The sequence below is a fragment of the Dermacentor variabilis genome, chromosome 9, assembly GCF_050947875.1.
Source record: "Dermacentor variabilis isolate Ectoservices chromosome 9, ASM5094787v1, whole genome shotgun sequence".
Lineage (NCBI taxonomy): Eukaryota > Metazoa > Arthropoda > Arachnida > Ixodida > Ixodidae > Dermacentor > Dermacentor variabilis.
In genome coordinates, this window is record NC_134576.1 from 33705388 (window position 1) to 33725483 (window position 20096).

A 20096-nucleotide genomic window follows, 5' to 3' on the forward strand; every position below is an offset into this window, starting at 1 on the left:
TTAATAGATAACATGTGAACATTACACCACCTTAGGATATTTTCTAAGTCAGCATTTAACTTATTAACGAGAGATGAGATATCCTTTTGAAATTTGAATATAGTGGTGTCATCTGCGTACAGAATGCATTTTGTGGAAGAAAGACAGTTAGGTAAATCATTAATATAAACCAAGAATAGAAGTGGACCCAGGATAGATCCCTGGGGCACACCAACGTTAGTATATCGCTGTCTAAAATAAGCGTTGGAAATGGAAACAACTTGAACTCTGTTACATAAGTAGCTTTTTAGTAGTGAGAGGGCAGGCCCACAAATGCAAATATCTTGGAGCTTCGAAAAAAGGAAATTGTGATTTATGCTATCAAATGCTTGCGTTAGATCGAGAAATCCTTCGTCGATTAATTTTTTTAGTTGATGAGTAAGATGAATAAGTACCATCTCTGTGGAATATCCGTGACGAAAACCAAACTGGCATGAAGAGAGAATATTAAATTTAGAAAGGTATTTCGTTAGCCGTATTTCAATTAGTTTCTCAATAACATTCCCAAAGAATGGTAGAATGCAAATAGGTCTGTAATTATTTATTAATGAGCTATCGCCTTTCTTAAAAACTGGGATGACTTTGCCACGCTTAAGTTCAGAAGGAAATAAACCAGTCTTGAAAAATAAATTAACAATAAATGAAAGTATATCTGAAATTAAGTGCACAATTAATTTAATGTTAGCAGGGTGGACCTCATCAATTCCAGCGCTTGTTACTTTTAGATTATTTATAACTGCAGTTATTTCTTCCGGCGTTGTAGGAAATAAAAAGAATGAATGAGGTAGACTGTTCATGCTGATGGTCTGTGTAGGGGAAGGTAAAGTGTTAGGAAAGAAAAAACTACTAAAAGCCTCAGCCATATCTGCAGGGGAATTTAGCTCGACTCCATTATTTAAAATTCTAGATACTTGGTTTAGTCGTGTGTTCCTGTTTAAGAAAGAGTTGACAATCTCCCATTTTTTTTTACTGTTATTAGCCGCCTGTAAAATTTTTTGCTCGAAATACAGTCGCTTAGCTGATTTTAGTTTACAGGTAAGAGTGTTACATAAGTTTTTATATCGGGCACGTAAGTTCATGTTAAACGGTTGCCTTTTGGTCTTCCTATATAAGTTATCCCGTTTACGCAAAGCTGTTAATAACTGCTGCGAGATCCATGGATTGTGAGAAAATGCTACAGTTTTTTTACATTTGTTTTTGCAGGTGAACTGCCGTAGGTATGATATAATACGTGAAAAAAAAATGTGGAAAATGCTTTCTGTGGGTCGTTTAGTGATTTACTTTCAGACCAATTTGTATTAGCAACAGCAGTTATGAAGCCGACTTTGTCCAGAACGTCTTTAGTATGTGTAAGTGGGCAAGGTCGTACGTTGGAGTTGAAGCGTAAGAGCAGGGGATAATGATCAGTAATGTCGATGTGCAAAACTCTTGCCTCTGGTGAATGAAGGAGATTAGAAAGAGCATGATCAATAAGTGTACCAGTGCCGTTAGAAACTTCCCGTGTGGGGAAGTCAATTAAACAATCATATCCGTAGCTATGGAAGAAACTAGTATAGTGAATACATATGGGTGATGTTTCATCTAGTAAATTAATATTTATATCACCCATCATAACAACATTCTCATTTTCTAGTGATATAGTGTGTAAGATATGATCAAGATTAGTACAGAAATCATTAACTGATGATGAAGGAGAACGGTAAATGCAGCCAAATATGAAATCCTTGTTGTCCTGAGCAAGAAAGCAGTTACTGAATTCAATCCAAACAGATTCGCAATTAGTAATGGTTAAGGATAGGTCATGTCATCTTCGATAAGCAATATTAGGAGAAACAAATATGGCCGCACCACCGTGACAGCTCGTTAATCTATTGCAGTATTCCGAATTATAGTTAGGGAAGCAATATAAATTTTTGTCGTTGTCAGATAACCAAGTTTCAGTAATGGCAATTAGCGAAAACGAACTAGTTAGCGATGCGAGGAAATTATCGATTGAGTCAAAGTGCTTACGAAGACTCCTCACGTTAAAATGAATGATGGAATGAAATCCCCTCAAAAAGGAATTCACTTGATGAGGTTTCAATAGGGAAGCCATAATTGTTATGTCAATTGGTTAAACAATGAGCTCTAGTCTATTTTGGTTAGGTCAGATTCGTCTCGAATCCGGAGAACTTTGCTGTTAGTGGTTTTCCTAGCCTTGATTTGGCAGTTGTCCGTCCAAAGGAACATCCAGTTCCTTTCTTTCTTCAAAGTTAGGGCTTTCGAAAAGAGAGCCTTGTTGGATGGGGTTAGGTGCTCATTTACAAAGACGGGAGCATTAAATGAGCCAGAAAATCCAATGTCATTAAGACAGAGTTTGGCTTTACGCGCGTTGCTCACAAAATCAGCTTTCTTAGCTCTGGAGCAGAACCGTGCAATGATATTTTTTTTGTCGTTAGCTCTGGTGGGTACGCGATGAACAATGTCCAGATCGCTAGGCGATACGGGACAGCCAATTTTGTCTCCTACTGTTATCATTATTGCGATACAGTCTCTCCTTGGGAGCAGGGAATGCCCTTGATCTCAACATTGCCAAGCCGAGAGTACTGTTCGAGCTCCTCCATTCTGCGAGTCAATGACTGGTTTTGAGATTTTAATTGTTTGTTCTCAGCAATTAGGGTTGTATTTTGGCTACGCAGTTCTTCAACAAGACCGTTCAAGTGCTCGGCACTTGTATTCAAGGAATCAACTTTTTTTAGCTCGACAACGTCAATCCCAGACTCCTTCATTCGTAGCAAGATCTTACCAAAGACTAGTTCATGCGAGCTTTTAGTCATGTTGATAATCTTAACTTCCAGCTCTTCAATTTTCTTTGAGAGTTCTGCATTCGTTGGCATGTTACGAGTATTAAACAGAGACTCGGATAGGGAAAAAAACAGAAAAGAAAACAGTTGATGGCAGCAGCAGCAGCAGTGGCAGAAAAAAAAAGGGATACAAAAAAAAACTCAGGAATACCTGCGCAAACAGAGGAATCAGGCTTCAGATGTGGGCCATGCAGTGCCGCTGCTGCCAGTGAAGAGCAGGCGTCGATGTCGGCTTGTTTATAGGGCGCACAGCGATAGCAGCGATCTCCAGCGGTGATTTAGCCGATGCCAGCAGCAGACCACGAAGTGGCTACGCAGTCGCAGATTCCCCCAGTGTGGATAATTCAGCGCCGTCCAGGGAAGCAAGGCGGCGGGATGGCACCACGAAGATGTTCACCAAAGAAACAGCGGCCGACAAGGACAGCTGCGCAAACAGAGGAATCAGGCTTCAGATGTGGGTCATGCAGTGCCGCTGCTGCCAGTGAAGAGCAGGCGTCGATGTCGGCTTGTTTATAGGGCGCGCAGCGATCTCCAGCGGTGATTTAGCCGATGCCAGCAGCAGACCACGAAGTGGCTACGCAGTCGCAGATTCCCCCAGTGTGGATGATTCAGCGCCGTCCAGGGAAGCAAGGCGGCGGGATGGCACCACGAAGATGTTCACCAAAGAAACAGCGGCCGACAAGGACAGCTGCGCAAACAGAGGAATCAGGCTTCAGATGTGGGTCATGCAGTGCCGCTGCTGCCAGTGAAGAGCAGGCGTCGATGTCGGCTTGTTTATAGGGCGCGCAGCGATAGCAGCGATCTCCAGCGGTGATTTAGCCGATGCCAGCAGCAGACCACGAAGTGGCTACGCAGTCGCAGATTCACCCAGTGTGGATGATTCAGCGCCGTCCAGGGAAGCAAGGCGGCGGGATGGCACCACGAAGATGTTCACCAAAGAAACAGCGGCCGACAAGGACAGCTGCGCAAACAGAGGAATCAGGCTTCAGATGTGGGTCATGCAGTGCCGCTGCTGCCAGTCTTATAAGTTTTAAGTTTTAAGTTATAAGTTTGCCAGTATTATAAGTTTAAACCTCTCCGCGTTATCTTTTATATCATTCAAGGTAGTGATAGCTCTAGTCTTTAGTTAGTATGAGAACAAAGCTTCTAACTTGGTCACCATGTGGTGCCTCGAATCGTCCTGTTATTTCTTCACAGACGGGAGTAAACGCTTGGGAGTCATTTTAAGTTCCGTTAGAGTTTCATCTCTCAGTTTAGGGTACGGCACCACGCTTCCGTCCGACTCACTCTAGAGAAATGCTCTCATCTTCTTATTCAGGAATGGGAGCAAGATAGCTTCACGAACTTACTCGGGGATTTGCAGTATTTGAAAGAGGGTGTCCACGCTTATAACTGATATCGGAGCAAAAACTGCCTTCAGTTATGTCGCATGTTCCACCAATTTTATGCTCGACAACTGTCTTTGCCCGCGCTGCGCATCCACCGGAGGCTAAAGCTGCGTTTTAGCGACCTGGATTTTTTTTTTCATCTCTAGCGTGAGCTTGAGCTTCTGAAGCTCAAACACTAGTCTTCTTTTGTAAGCAACTGCGCACGCTGTCCAATCGGTACATTTTGCGCTTCCTGACAGGTCCCCACTGCATCCATGTCGCTCTCTAGTGCCCTTTAAAATCGCTCAGGCGCTAGCCCGACATGGTGGGCCAAGAGACAAGTGCCCTACCTTGACAGCTCGTGTCTGGACTACCTACACTGTCTCCCTCGAGTGTGCCGTTGTCAGATGGGACAAGTGCTGGGCGCCCGTAGGTGCCGCGTTCCAGAGTTTAAACGTGCTCATCAACCCAGCATCATTCGGTACGTTGACCCCTGTTCACTCTCCCCCCCCCCCTTCCCGGATTGACTGCGTGAGGGGCTTTGGCTCGGAGCAACGGTCCTTCCCGGACAAGGAGGCCACTGTGCAGCAGCACGAACGAAGTTTCTGCGCTCAGCACGAAAACAGCCATGTCGGCCGTCAGGGGATCGAGCCCAACAGACCCTGTGATTGCCTCGGGGTGTTGTTGGCCTGCCGTGGTGCACTCCGCAGCTCGCTGTCACAGTCACCACTCTGTTGTGCAGTGACGCTTTGGCGCTGCATTGCCAGGGGTGTAACTGTTTATTAAGATGGAATATGCAAGAGATATAGTGGGAACTAGTTAGAAGAACATCTAATTACTATGACTGAAACGTTCCAATGACGTGACAATTTTGGTCTCCCGACATAGCTCTCGCCCCATTGTTCGTCCAGTCATGCTCCCGTGCGTCGAGCAGTGCGAACATGACCGGACTCCAGGGTGGCATCGTATGCGAAGTTCCAATGTGTCGAACTCATTGCCGTAAATCCTCGCTGTGCAGTGGACCTCTTGTCTGACCCCATCGCGACTCCGAAGGGAAACACTCCCACGCTCGCGGGGGCATCTGGCCCGTTCGCAGGGGTGCTGTCAAGTGGCCATGGGTTGACTTCAAAGCACCGTCCCATGGCTTCCGCGAACCGAATAGCGGAAGTCCCGCTTCGGCCCGCTTGCGCGCTCTCCGTGAAGCACGGCTCCGCCACCACCAAACGACTCCCCGGCGGTCCCTCCTAACCTCACCCCCCCCCCCCTCACACACACACTCTCGGGCCAATCCGCCACTGGGCTTGTTCTAGAGCCGCGCGTACCCATTGGCAACCGCCACTCCTACATGTCTTCTCCTATCGACCTTTCTCAAGACTCACGTTATCACGTTTCTCAAGCTAACGTTATCCAAGCTGTTCAACGAAAAAATATTCTTATATAAAAAGATTACGGTGCAAGATTCGATTCTAACACCTAAAACGTTCGGTCGTCAGCGTTCCGAGAACCGAACACCGTATAGGTCCAAAAAGGGGTCTTGCACCGTGTTTGTTAAACATTTCTTTATGTTTAGTTTAACGTATTCGCTTACATTAGGTGGGACACACGGTATGCACATGATGTTCACTGCGGAGACAGACTCGGGCAAGGCGCGGCTTTGCCGTGTAGCCGCGCCTGTATTACTTTCCACGCTATTATGATGCAGCGCGTCGGCTCATAATGGTGACTGTGATGATGGTGACTATTTATTGGCATTCTCTTTGAAACGGCGCGGTGACGAATGTTCACCTAGCCTGATTGAGTTGCTCAGGTAGGCCGTACATGATGTCCCGCACCTAATGGGCGACGCCTATACCGCATTATATGAAAAGGCGCTCGCACTTGACAGGGGTGCCGAAGCATTTCAGACGTCTCGCGCTCGCGCTTAGGAGAGAGAGAGAACGATGTTTTACACCTTTATGCTCTCCGTCTAAATATACTTTTATCTATTATCTTATTTATTTATTTATTTATTTATTTATTTATTTATTTATTTATTTATTTATTTATTTGCCACCCGACATTTTCGGTGTTCTGAATGTACACGACCATCCCTGGTTTTGGCGGGTAAGTAGAAGAGCTTTTCTTTTTTTTAAGCGAAGCTTTCTTTGCCTTTGCCTTTTCCACTGCTGCTGCTGCTTTGCACGTCGCTTCGGCGAGTGGTTCTGAGCAGGCATATGCAGGTTGCCCCACGCAACTTGAGCCAAACATTAAAGATATGCGAATGCCACGTAGCTGAATGGAACCAAAGTGTAGTTGCTCGCTGTCGCTTGGGGAGACTCAGAGTATTATTTTCATTCTACTAAATTAGATCATTAGTTTTAATTAATTAATCAAGTTCCCAAATATTATAGTTAGACGAAAAGTGTCAGTGAGAAAATTGAAGAGCAACAGGAAGAACTCCCGATACAGTTTTCTGCCGCTGGATACGTGCTACATAAAAGTGTTTTTTCCGATCGTGAAAGAAACCCGCAAATGCACGCAAAATTGTCCCGCGACTGGCCGCTCGAGGCACTTGGCAGGCATGTACGGGCTTCTTTCATGCTCTCATATTTAAGAAGTTGATTAATTAATTAATTCGAATTATCTAATTAGGCGGTATGCAAGAAATTATCTGATTATCTCCAAGCGACTTCAAAGAACACCACTTTGGTTCTGTCCAGCTAAGTTGCTTCTTCATAGATATTTGACTCAAATCCAGATCCAGGAGCCCCTCTCCACCTTCCCGGCGCCGTTCCAGGTCCAGGGCCAAATCCAGGTCCAGGGACAGATCCAGAAGACGCTCCAGGAACCGCTCTGTCTCCGGGGCGCTGTCTGGTTCCAGCGCCGACCAGCAGAGGAAGAGAAAGTCGACCTTATCTTGGGCCGATATGGTTGCTGGCGCTGACGAAACGAGACCCTCCGGGGGCTCACGCGACCCGCTTCCCGAGCAAGATAGGGACGCCGAGGTAGCGCGCCTTCAGAAGGAAAACGAGGACTTAAATGGTCAGAAAGACTGCTGGCAATATGACAGAGATTGAGAAATTGGTAATCAGTCAGAGTGCTTCGGCCAAAGCGTCGGCGCCGACTGCCACCGAAGCACCAGTTCCGGCCAGCGACTCGGCCGGAGCCGCCAAGCGCAGGGCAGTTTCCAGTGAGGAAGATTCAGATTCGCAAACTAATGAGATCAAAGGCATGCTGGCCACGCTCACTAAGAGCGTGCAGCAGTTACAGCAAGGCTTAGCACAGGTGCAGGTCGCCCTAGGGGATCCGAATCGGCCAGGCGCGCTGGCCGATCGCATGGGTGCCCTCGAGCGTCTGGTGATGCCAAATACTACGTCCGCAACTCCGATGCAGGCCGTTGTTCCGAACGCATCGGGGACTATAATCAGGGCTACAAGCACATCGGCTGGTCGGAGGGGGGGGGGGCACTTTTACGTGCACCTGTGCTTACAGCGGGTGCCACAGAAAATTTGTCTAATCATGGATAGTTCCAAAGAGGAGTTCAGAATTTGGCAATGGAACTGCAGGGAGTACTCCAATAAGAGGGCTCCGTTGCAGCAATATTTTAAATCGCTAGCTAACAAACCAAACGTAATAGCATAACAGGAAACCCTCGCTTCGGCCGCATCCCTCCCTGGTTATCAGGCCGTCTCCGTACAGCCCGCAGGTCGGGGAGTATACACGTGAGTTGACAGGACGCTTGCGCACTTGTCTCACGACCTGAAGCTGGAGAGTTGTAAGGTCGAATACGTCATGACGGAGGTTCTGCTCAACACGAAGCAACGCAACCAGCAGAGAAACAGCGTGTTTATACTCAACATCTACAGCAATCCTAAGGACTCGCGACAACAGTTCAAGACAACACTCAAGAAGTCTGTCGACCTGGCTGGCCCCCATCCCCCTGTCGTCGTCGGGGATTTAAACGCACCATACGTAGTGTGGGGGTACGTCTACGACACTAGCAAGGGTCGGGGTCTGTGTCAGAACGCCAAAGAAATGGACATCGCGCTCATCACGGGCAAGGCGTTCCCCACCCGAATCGGCAACTCGGGGAGCCGGGACAGCACCCCCGATCTGGCGTTCGTGAAGAAGATGGAGGGAGCCGAGTGGAGTAACACCGCAATGGATTTTGGTATCGACCATACGTGCTCGAGACCCGCTTCGACGCCGCCCGAAGTAAATCCAGAGAATTCACCGTCACGGACTGGAACCATTTTCGCAAGCTCCGCGGCAACGAAAGCGTACCCGTCCCCAAAGACCTGGAAGACTGGTGCGAGCGAATCAAAAGTGACGCCGAGTCATCCACTAAGAAGATCGTCAGCGATTTGGAGGTAGAGAACATGGACAGCAGGCTAGCCCATCTGATGGAGGCGAAGCAGGCACTGCTCCTCCAATGGAAGGGACAAAGGTTAGACTGAATATTGAGGAAAGAGATCTCCGAGCTCAACAAGGCCATCGAAGATCACTGTCAGACCCTCGGCAAGCAGCACTGGGACGAGGTCTGTGATTCGATCGACGGGCAGATGTGTAACGGCAAGTCCTGGGGCATGCTCAAACATCTCCTCAACGAGGGCAGCACCAGATCCAGTCAGATACACACGCTCGCCAGAACCCTGCACGAAGCTACCAGATTCTGTTCCGGTGACGAGCTGGTCGCCAAGCTCATGGACAAGTACCTGCCCGTAAAGCACGGAGACGAGGAAGTCCGGTTTCCTGACTACCTCGGCCCGACCCGTCCGGAGTTGGACGAAGACTTCAAAGTCGGGGAATTTGGACAAGGGATTTTTGCGCTCAACGGCAAGTCTGCGCCAGGTGCCGACAGAATCATGCACCAACAAGATGCTGCAGAACCTTGACGACCGTTCGATCGAATACCTCACCGAGAAGATCAACAAGACGTGGAAAAACGGCATCGTCTCAGAGCAATGGAAGACTGCCAACATCGTCCTGATCTCCAAACCCGGCAAGGCTCCGAACGTGGACAACCTCCAACTCATCTCTCTCACGTCCTGCGTCGGGAAGGTGGCGGAGCACGTCGTCCTCAACTGACTAAGCAGCTATCTCGAAGAGAACAATGTCTATACTCACAACATTATTGGCTTCCGTGCCGGCCTCTCGTCGCAGGACGCCATGAAGATGATCAAACATCAAATCATCGATGGCAGCACCAGGGACCCCAGGGCCCTGCTCGGACTCGACCTCGAGAAGGCGAAATGACCTCGAAGGCTCGGTCATTTCGTCTACTCTTTTCAACACCTGCATGGTCGGCCTCTCGAGGAAGCTGCCCCAAGTTGAAAGTATCAAACAAACCATCTACGCCGACGACATCACGATCTGGTGAGTGGAAAGCGCCATTCAAGAGGCCGTAGAAGTCACGGAGCAGTAAATGCTACCCAGCAGACTCAGGTGCTCCCCGACCAAATCCGAGCTTCTACTTTACAGAAAAGAAAGAGGGGGCGGACCCAAGGGCTGGAAACCCGTCTCGAAAAGGGACATTCACCTGTTCACTCGGAGCGGCGATCCGATGACCAAGGTCGACACCATCAGAGTCGTGAGTATGTTCATCGAATCGGGTGGAGGCAACGGCACTGCATTGCGCAAGATCGTCGCGAAGACCGACAGCGCTTTTCGCCTCGTGCGAAGGGTCACGAACAGACATCGTGGTCTCAAGGAGGACAACCTGCTTCGGCTCATCAACACCTTTGTGCTGCGTCACTTCACCTACACGGTGACCATGCATAACTGGCTCAGAGCCCAGCGGGACAAGCTCAATGCCCTCACTATAAGATTCGTCAAGAGAGCCCTCGGGCTGCCCGTCAGAACGCATACCGAGGACCTCATCCGGCTCGGCATACACAGCACCATGGAGGAAATAGCCGAGGCTATGGAACTGGCCCAGCTAACTCGCCTGTTCACCACGCCGTCCTCGAGGTGATCGGACTCGCCCCCGCCAAGAACTTGGCTTGTCAACGCCCAAATCTCCAGAGAAATAAGGGAGAAGATCGTCGTCGCCCCATCGCCCCGCAACGTTCATCCCGTTCACAACGCAGGTCGTTGCAAGGCAAGAGCAATGAATATACTGAAGCAAATATACAAGGACAAGATCGAAGCAAGCTTCGTGGACGCCACCGCGTACTGAGACGCAAACCGTTGTCGCTACTATTTCAGCACCGGAGATACAGAGATGAGGCGAGCACACGGGAGATCGGTAGGCGTTTCCCTCATTTGGTTCATTTGACCTTCGGATACTAGAATTACACATTTAAACACTCGCACAGCACATAACTATCACATATGAGCAGCACCCGCTGCGACCTGAGGCGGCTTGCACGAACATTTAATAACGAAAATAATAACGAATTTAAGAACGCGCTCTTAAATTATCCCTAGACAATTGCTAGTCCGCACTAGAACGCGTTCTTGACTTCGTTATAGTTTCCGTTAAACATTCGTGCAAGCCGCCCCTGATCTCTTGGAGTCTCCGGCGTGAACTCTCGCCGGGCGCCTCGGGAAGCGTCCCGCCATCCCGCGAGAGGGCAAAGACCAATCTCAGCTCCTCGTTGACCAGAACCAATCAGGCCACACTAATTAAAACATGCACAGCCAATCGTGGGCGGGCTTTGGCGAGATTGAAGTCGATGACAGCCGCCTGCCTAAAGAAATGTAACTCAAAGCAAAGTGACAAGATATAGAAAACTACCGAGACAGCCGTTGGGCTTTTGACGAACTAGAGAGCAGAACTATGGGTGTGTAGAAGCGAAAGTGAACAAAAGAGTCGGGAAGGGCATTCAGCGGACAGTTCGCGAAATTAGGATACGGGGCTTCTGTCGCCGTGGTAGGAAAGACGGGCGACAACGCGGTCGTCCGGCCAGACCCTTAGGCGAAGCGGGTGGTGTCCCGCCTGAGATCCTCTCCCCCCCCCCCCCCCCCGCCAGTTGGCCTTCCCACTCGTTGGCGAAAAGACATTTTGAGAGCAAAAGAGATAAGAGAAAAAATAACACTGCTGCACAGCAGAGGCGACGAGGAAGCGTAAACGAAGATAGCTACGCGGCGCTGTTTACTTATTTATTTATTTATTTATTGCGCCTGGAGTGTCCATATAGTTGCAATCGCATTTAAAAAAGTGCGAACAGCATTGCCTTTCTTTCTTTTTTCTTTTTTTTTTTTGGCGACGTTACTCAGAATGGTTTTCGCAGTATTTGAGCGTTATATCCAATATTGCATCCATTTTTGCACTGTACCTCCAACCACCACAGCGCTCTTTGACAGTCCAGAAATTTAAACGCTCACAACTGTAATATTAGCATCCAGTCTCCCGAAGCGACACGTTGAAAACCGCACTTCTAATGTGGCGGCGTGCTGGCGTCCATTTACAAGTGAAGTAGCACGGTTGAGTAACAAGTGCAGGGATTATACGTATGTGTATAGCTGCATAGAAGGTAACCAACCTGAACCGAAAGCTGCGTTTCTGTTCCCAATTACGATCCGGTGAGAGAGAGAGAGAGAGAGAAAAGGCTAACATTTTCTCGGTTTTGACATATCGATCGTCACTGCAACTTGGGAGGGCTATGTGAAGCATGCATAAAAATTTTAACCTCAGTTACTTCTCAGGCCAGCTTTGTAGTTTGTACATAGGTAGATCTTGGAAACGTCAACAAGGAGTTTCGGTTTAGGTGTGAATGAGAAAATTGTAGAGCAACGGGACAAAATCCCGATGCATCTTTCTGTTACTCGAACACGTGCTACATAAAAGCGTTTTTCGAGCGTGAAAGAAGCCCGCGAATACACGCAGAGTGCCTCGAGCGTCTTAAAACAATGATTAACGAATTAGTGAGAGGCAAATACTATTCAACTTCGATCCTCCGAATCCCACGAGAGGATGCCCGAATTGTCAAATAACTGCTCCACAATAAAAGAATGCAATTCGTGACCTAGGCAGTAATGTACAGGGACGCGTACAGTGTTTTGATCGTGAAGGTCGGTAAAGTACATACCCGGGCATTTAGCAAAATGGAAATTATACCCCTTTCCTCGCGTGTGTGTCGCTATGGGAACGACGGCGCCGTTCTGTGCCCGTCGTCGCGGCACAATCATGACCGTGAACTTTGACCACCATGCGGGGGAACTTCCGCTGCAGCTGCGTGCATAACGCGCACTCGCGAAGGCATGGAATCGCAGAACGTCGTCCGGTCTTCTCGAGAACGCGACGAGTGGCACTAGATACATGCACCACATGCACGCGGCAGCGTCGCAGCGTATAAAGAAAGAGGGGCGAGGAGAGGGGAAACCGGCCCGAACGGAGGAAACGCAAAATATAAGCAAAATCAGGAAGAGAGGAGAAAACCGCGACGAGAGAAGGGAAAGGCGACTCCCCTCCTTCCTCTCCTTCGCCACCCGCTAGACGAAGCGAGTGGCGGTGGCCTCGGCCAGTCTCGTCAGTCGCCCAGCCACTGCTGTCACGGCCGGTTACGTAAGAGAGAAAGCGAGCTGGCCCGCCGCGATAGCGTGCCCGCCCCGTCGCAGCCACTCCGCAATCAACGTCGGAGCGCAGCCCTCATCGCAAGACGCCCTGGAAGCGGACTTGTTCGTAGCGCTCGCTTTGCCGTCGCCGTTCGGGCAGAGCCGCCCTCCGCAGCCATGGCACCCGAAGCGGTCGTGTTCAGCTCGTGCGAAGCCCCGGACTCGGCGTGCGAAGATAAGCAACAGCAGGACACGGTGAGTCTGCGCATACGTCGTTGTCCGTTTGGCATTTCGTGTGGAAAGGCTACTTGGTTGAGACGACGGCTGCCTACCGGCGGAGGCAGTTTCGCCGTAGTCGCCAGCCCCAAAGCGTACGCCGTACGTCGGCTACGAAGAACGCAGTAGCATGTCGTGGCTGTTGCTTGCGCGGTGTCAGCCGAAGTTTTCGAAACAGACTGCAAAGGAAGGTCGTGGAGGTCGGCGCGACAACGACTCGCCGGTAAAGGCAGTCGGCTTTTTTTCGCTAAGCGCGCACCGTACTGATAGGAGCGCGCCGGGCGACATCTGCGTAGCGGATCAGCTTCGTTCCAAAACAAAAGAAATTGCCGTTGTCGTCGTCCTGCTTGCTTTGCCTACGCACGCAGCCGGCTTGGTTGGCTGCAACGCGCGATGAGTGTGTGGTACCGCCAGGCTCTCGGCAAGCCTTTGCATTTTCTTTTTCTCACTTTTTATTTTTTTCGTGCAGTCGTCGACACGTGTGCATATGCCAAGGCTCGCCGTTCGTGGCGAGACACTTTGCTTTTCTTGCTCGGCAAGGAACCGGTCTCCGTGTTTGCTGTTCGCGTTCCTTTGTAGGCGAATCTAGCGAGTCGGGCGGCGCGATCTCGACGAGTTGACGATGACGAGTCATCTGCCGGTAGTAGTGAAGAGGCGCAGCCCGGAGGATGCGGTTGGGAAGCACAGAAAGTTGCTCAGTGGGCGAGCCCCTCCCCCTAAAATAAAGAAGAAAAAGAAAGGACTGGCGCCGCTGCGAACACGTTCGGTCCTTCGCAGGGATGTGGTGGTATGAGGCGTCGCGCGACAAAGCGTGTGGGAGAGACGGGAACGAAGAGAATAATTGCGGGCGGCCTTCTTCTCGAGACGCATGAACAATGGGGCGACGCTTGACATAAGCGGCCGGCAGCCGCGTGACTAACTCGAGCGTGGACAACGCGTTTCGTCATCCCTACCGCAGCTCTGAAAAAAGTGCCGAATTTATCCGCCATTCGGATGCACAAACTGCAATTGACGAGCGAACAAGGAATTTCGGAATGTCAAGTTTGGTCTGCAGCCCTCCGTTTCAATTTACATTCGTAGGCAGAGAATAATGTCTGTTCTATCGCGGGATTCCCGGGGATTATACCTATGCGAGAAGGGAACTAAGGCGTGAGAAAAAGAAGAAAAAAGAAAGCCACAGTTGAGCACATACCATATTGCTGAGTTACCATGAGTATGCACACTAGAGATGCGTAAAAATGCGTGCACAAAACTTTGAATACGGGAGATCACTAGTGGTTCTCTGGTTTTTTTTTTTTTTTTTTGCCGTATTCTCTGTTTAGTGTGCGCTATTGAGATATTGAATTTTTACTGTGGTGTTTTCTATTTTTGCTTTTTTTTCGATGCCATAATTTCAGCCTGCTACAAACACACCTTAGTATGCTGCAAGTAAACTGTCGCAGCGCCCATTGACCTGCTGACACTGCGCAATGTGTTACGATCGAAGCTTTGCTTCCGTCTTGACAGCGCTGTGATGCGTTCAGCGAAAATGATGAGGGGCTCCGGAGCGGTTTTGCAAGGTGAACGCTGGTGTTTATTTGCACGGAAAGTTTTCTCGGGGTGTAGAAAAACAAAAGGAGTCTTGAGTGGAAGCCACTCGCAGCGACTCCGAGCCACCGCCGCAGTGCGAGGAGTTTTATCGTGACGGCTGTGCGTTCTCAAGAATTTGCAATGATAACACTCTTATATCGATCGGGCACCGTTCCGGCCCAGCGAAGAATCGGCGGCGCCTTTGTGCATCGCAACATTACACGCGTCGAGCTTAAGTTTTGAAAGGGTATGGACGGAAAAAGAAAGTATGGACAGAAAAAAAGCCGCTGACAGCTGTCGCCGGTAAACGGGTGAATGTAGTAATTAAACGTCTATGAACGAACTGTCGGTCGTTCGTCTGCAGATGGTAGGTCGTGCGAAGGCTACCGCAGTAGAGTTCCTTAGCGCAATGATCGATTGGGTGAGTTATCTTTCTTTAATGTAGATGCCGGTGGTGGCGTGCGTGTACAAGAGAAAATGAATCGCACGGACGGGTGTATAGGGAAACCTGACTCAAGAGAATGCGTCTCAACAAATAATTGTTTATCTGTCTCGTGTCGCTTTCTTCGTAATGAAAAATTGTCGCTGAAGTAGGAAAGAAACAAACGGGTGGTCAAGAAAGTTGATTCTAACACGGACTGTGCCGGTTATCATTGACTGACGGCTGCCAATCAACATGCTGCCTTGCAAAATCCTTCTCTAGAGAGCGCGCTGCGAAAACGTTCCCGGCGCCGCCGAAACCGGCCTTGCCGCGATGACTCACCGCACGCGGAGTCAGCCGCCGGCATCCGCAATGGTGCGCAGTGGGCTTGCAATGTGACGCACCACTAACAGAACGGAGTGCTACCGAAATCTGCGCAAATTTAATTCCGGAGTTTTACGAAGCAGAACCACGGTGTGCTTACGAGGCCTCCGGATAGACTTTGACCACCTGGGTTTCCTTAACGTTCACTAAACCTAAGTGCACGAGCAGGGTTTTTCTTTTCTTTTTTTTTTTGCATTTCGCCTTTCATTGAAACGCAGCGGGGATCGAACACGTGACCTCGAGCCCAGCAACGCAACGTCATATAGCCGCTATAAGCTACCGCTGCCGGTAGGAAATCTGCATAGCTGAGGACATTTCGTTTATAAAATTAAAAAAAAAAAAAACACGTTGCTTTCTGTCGCGCTAGCGTGGCAAAGCGCGATAGAGGAAATCGGCTCGATTCGTCGAGAAGAAAACACAGTAGCTGAAGCCTGTCGCAGAGTTGCCAATGGTTCTAAACGCACTCACCCTGCCTTGGTTGTTTCTCCGCAGTCTTAGGAGTCATGATAATTAAGCTCGGGGAAACCCTGCGGGCGTTTGCGCGGCCCTGGATTTGTGCGTGCGTGATAGCGCTGGAGTCCTGTGAAGCGCCTCGCGCAGTACAACGTCCTTTGACGAGCGAAACGAAAAAAAAATAATAATAGTAATAATAATAACTACAAAATGGTAAAGCTTTTACGCTAGCAATACCACACAATGCCGATTGATAACGGACGTATTAGCGTATGCGGCTGACCAATGGACAAGAGCATTTGTGAAGATAATTCTTTGTTGATTAGACTTCTTTTTCTTTCTGTGTGTGTGTGTGTGTGTGTGTTTTTTTTAGTAGCCTTGCCTGTTGTATTCATCACCCACGTTCGGCAGCTAATGAGAGGCTATATAATGGCGTTGGCTTCATCTGGTAATCGAAGCTTTTTTTTACGTAATGATCGGCTCAAAAGGGTGCGCATAACATTGCGAATAAATCGATTCCTATAAAGACGTTTAAAAAAAAAAGGATCCCTTCCTTCGGTCCAAAGCGCTCGGAGATTATGTAAACCGACCGCCAACGCTGCAGCGCGACTCCAGGTGCAGCTGCTTGGCTGAGCGTGTTCCGTCTTCTGTCCGCATTTTCTTCAGCGGCCTGTCACAATTCATTTAAATTTGTTACCGATTAAACGTTTCTGGCACTTCCGCACGTTGCAGAACCCGTTCGATGACAGATCGTGCGGCCGCCGGAGCCCACGCGTTTCGAAAGTGATGGTGATGAATGTAGTGTGTTTCGTGGCGCAATTGAGGGCTTTTGAGTTTGCGTCGGAGCGACGAATTACGAGAGGCGCGTTTCAAAAAGTGACTTGTCGGCTTTCGCGGTTGCACAAAGCGTGAGAACGGCGACGAGCTTCTCTCGTGAGCAGGTGCGAGCGGCCTTCGCCGGCGGAGACGTTGCTCAACCAGCCGGACGCTTCCTCTGCGAACGAGGGCGGCGAACGCGGCGCGCTTGCCGAATCTTTGATGAACGTGACGGGCCCGCGACCCGACAACCGTGCGACCCTCTGCCGCTGAGTGCGGATGTCGCAAATTTGATTCGATGCCGTGCGCCGGCCGAGTTCTAAAGATGGGGCGAGAAATACACCGTGAAACTGCTGCGATGTATCGTTCCGGGTTTGTTGTTGTTGTTCGACCGGCCTCGAATGAGAAATAATGATCGTAATCCCCATAATCATAATAACATCATAATCAACTCCAGCTGGTTCAACTTGATCCGGATCCATCACCGCCGAGTGCTTTATAGCCGTAATTCCTTCTTGACGGTGAAACGAAGGAACTCCTTCCATGCCACGCTGTTATTCCTCAAATCTGACGAGGAAAGGGCTAAAATCATTACTGTGGAATTCTTTACAAAAAAAAAAAAAGAAAGACACTAGACTATTTTTATGTGTTAACAAAATTTCACCAGATACATTGCAACAGTGGACTTGCAGTGGGAACGATGGTTAGTATACATGGATTTATCTGATCATCGCCCATTCAGGCGTTCTTGCGGCTTTGTTTACTGCGCTTTATCTGCCCTGACCGGCCTAAATTCTGGAGCTTTCTTACATTTCTAAACGCACAAGGACTGTGCGCACAGGCATAATTACTCTAGATTGTTGCATATATGTGTAACACAATATTTTGTTGGTTATGAATAACTTGCAAAGTCACAAGGCCGTTTGAAACCAGAAGAACGGAAGTTTCGGGGAAATTTATGTACTAACCACCGTTACCACGGTCCCCATGACGGCTTAAGCGCCGTGCTTGCAGCTCGCTTAGACACTGGCGCCAGAATTCCCTCTGGTTCAAGGCGTTCGGCATGAATCTCTGGAACAAGCGAGGGCAATAGCGACGTGCTTCCTGCACGGTATAGGCGGTGAAATGCGGTCCTTGTTTGCGCGTCGAGGAGGGAGGGGATGAGCTCGTCTGTTGCACGTGGCCTCGCTCGAATGTCACTGCCCCGTCGCCGTGCACTTTTCCGCGCAGGCGGGGAGACGAGAAGTAGAACAATGCGGGAAACGTGTACGAGGAAGCGGCGTACCCGTGACCGCCGGGACTGCCCCAGCCTGTTGCCGTCGCCCGTGGCGCCTCGAAAGTAGTAGCTGCAGTTAATTGCGTGCACTGCGCCACTTTCCGCATTGCCCTTGCGGTATGCATTCGTCACAAGGGCAGTGATTGGCCGTTCCAAAATCGGTAGGCCAAGTTGACACGGTCGGTGTGCTAAAGTAAACGTACTACGTGCGTACGCAGAGAAAATGTACGTAGATGTAGGCGGAGAAAAAAAAAAACGATATACGAGTAAAGCCTAGAATGTGATGCATGCATACTTTGCACCCTTACGGGCCCGTTCATCTATGCAGCTGTATCGTCATGTATCTTGCGTGCGTTTCCTTTCTTCCACCCGATACTTCCAGGTCTCGAACGGTGTGAGCATTATAACTGTGATGGAGCATTCTTGGCAGGAAAGTAAGAAAGGAAACGCGCGCAATATAGATGACTAAATTCGTTTAGGAACAAGATACGCCTCAAAATGTTCTTTTTTTGTTGTTTCTTTTTTTTTAGAGTGTACAATCGTCTAGAGGAATAAAGACGGGAGAATAATGGCGAGCGTTTACTGGCTTAACAACTTTTTACTCATTCCTTCCGCGCAGGTCGCGGCCAAGACTGCCGACGAAGACGACGACTCCGTGATGTCGTGCTGCGAGATGTCGTGCGAGTCCGACAAGGACCCGGACGACACGAAGCCGTCGCGCATCGTGGACCTGTTCGACAGTGCCACCGACTGCATGTACAGCCTGTTCTTCTGCGGCTACCGCAGCCTGTTCCTGGACACGTACCTGTTCGAGGACTTCATCTTCTACACGCTGTGGATGTTGTGCCTGCACTTCTGCATCAACGAGAAGATGCCCAACGACTCTCGCCACTACATGTGAAGGGAGTGGGCTGCGCGCGTGTGTGTGTGTGTGTGGCTCGGAACAGACGACACCCCGACCCAGTGACCATGCCAAAGATGACCTGTGTGATAGGACAGTGCCACTGTCTGTGGACTCGAGAGAGAGAAAGGAAACGGCGCCTGCTGCCAATCAGACGTGTCGAGGTCTCCTCCGAAGTGAAGGCGTCTGCCCAGCAGATGCTGTTGACAACGGTGTTGACGACGGGTCGACATATTGCTCGGCGGTGATACGCGACGACGGCCCCGCTATAGGACCCTTACTGTAAATGATGTGTACTCTGGTTCAACGAAAACAAAAAAAGAAACACTGGGAACTGTAACGGCAGGCACCCTCCGGCAGGGACTGCTTGCTGTATGATCGACGCTCTTCTTTTTCTCGTTCTTTCTTTTTTTTTCAACCCCATTGTGATGAGTGCGTGTGTGCGCGTGTGTGAAAAGTGCACAGACCATCGCCGTTCGGCACAGTGCGCTTTGTTTGTTGACGAATCAATTGCGAGCGAATCCGCGCCTCACAGCGACCCCGGCGTCGCCTTCACGGGGAACAGTGCGCGAATAAAACTGTGCGAATGAAATGACTCTGTGAGGATGTTTCTTGAAGCATGGAGCTCCCGCGCTGCCCACAAACCTTTCGCTGAGCAATAGCGGAGCGGCCTCCGTTCCGAATTGTGATGAAAAACTCATTCGGATCGGTCGCCCCCGGTACGCCCTTCAGCAAATGTACACCCTTTGGGGTGTACATTTGCCCCACAACTATAATCGTCATCCGTCTTGCTTGCGTTTCCTTCCTTGAAAACTCGCTGCTTTTCTGTCGAGAATGCTATGTCATGCTGATAACGCGCATGCCCATAGAGTTTGGCATGCCATTCGTGGCATGGAAATACCGGGCTCGAGCGCGTTAAAGAAAGGCGGACAAGACAGATGACGATTATCGTTGCGTGGCAAAAGGGTGCAATTTCGCTTAAGAGTGTAGGTCTCGGTACACTTTAACGATGTTGCTACGCTGCGCATGTGAGGACCAACTCGCTCGTTATCGTGTAATGGGCGGATACAATGAGACTCTCCTTCGAAGCATGCAGGGTGGCGACGGATGCCTCTAAGCTTGTCACTTTCGCCTTCTGCGCCTATATTATCGCCTTTTGAGACCCGCAGTTCGCGTGAACGAGTCATTGGCCCTGAAATCTACCGCCATAAAACCTATACTTTACGTTCCCAGCTTTTTGCACCACTAGTCGTATTTCACTGTTCTAAACCAC

The 20096-nt window shown here is 49.6% G+C and overlaps 1 protein-coding gene across 1 annotated transcript; it reads left to right on the forward strand.

Annotated features, from left to right (window-relative positions):
• The first annotated feature begins 12656 nt into the window (after positions 1-12656).
• LOC142592593 (uncharacterized) lies at positions 12657-19419 on the forward strand. Its single transcript, XM_075704127.1, has 2 exons — positions 12657-12982; positions 18542-19419. Exons 1-2 carry the CDS (start codon positions 12905-12907, stop codon positions 18821-18823), a joined length of 360 nt encoding a protein of 119 aa, XP_075560242.1. The 5' UTR covers positions 12657-12904; the 3' UTR covers positions 18824-19419.
• The last annotated feature ends 677 nt before the right edge of the window (positions 19420-20096 follow it).

Bases quoted from the DNA above. Each gene is read 5' to 3' on its own strand.
- LOC142592593 (XM_075704127.1), top strand. From the start codon at position 12,905: ATGGCACCCGAAGCGGTCGTGTTCAGCTCGTGCGAAGCCCCGGACTCG. The intron at 12,983-18,541 runs GTGAGTCTGCGC...CCTTCCGCGCAG, and splicing joins ATAAGCAACAGCAGGACACG to GTCGCGGCCAAGACTGCCGA.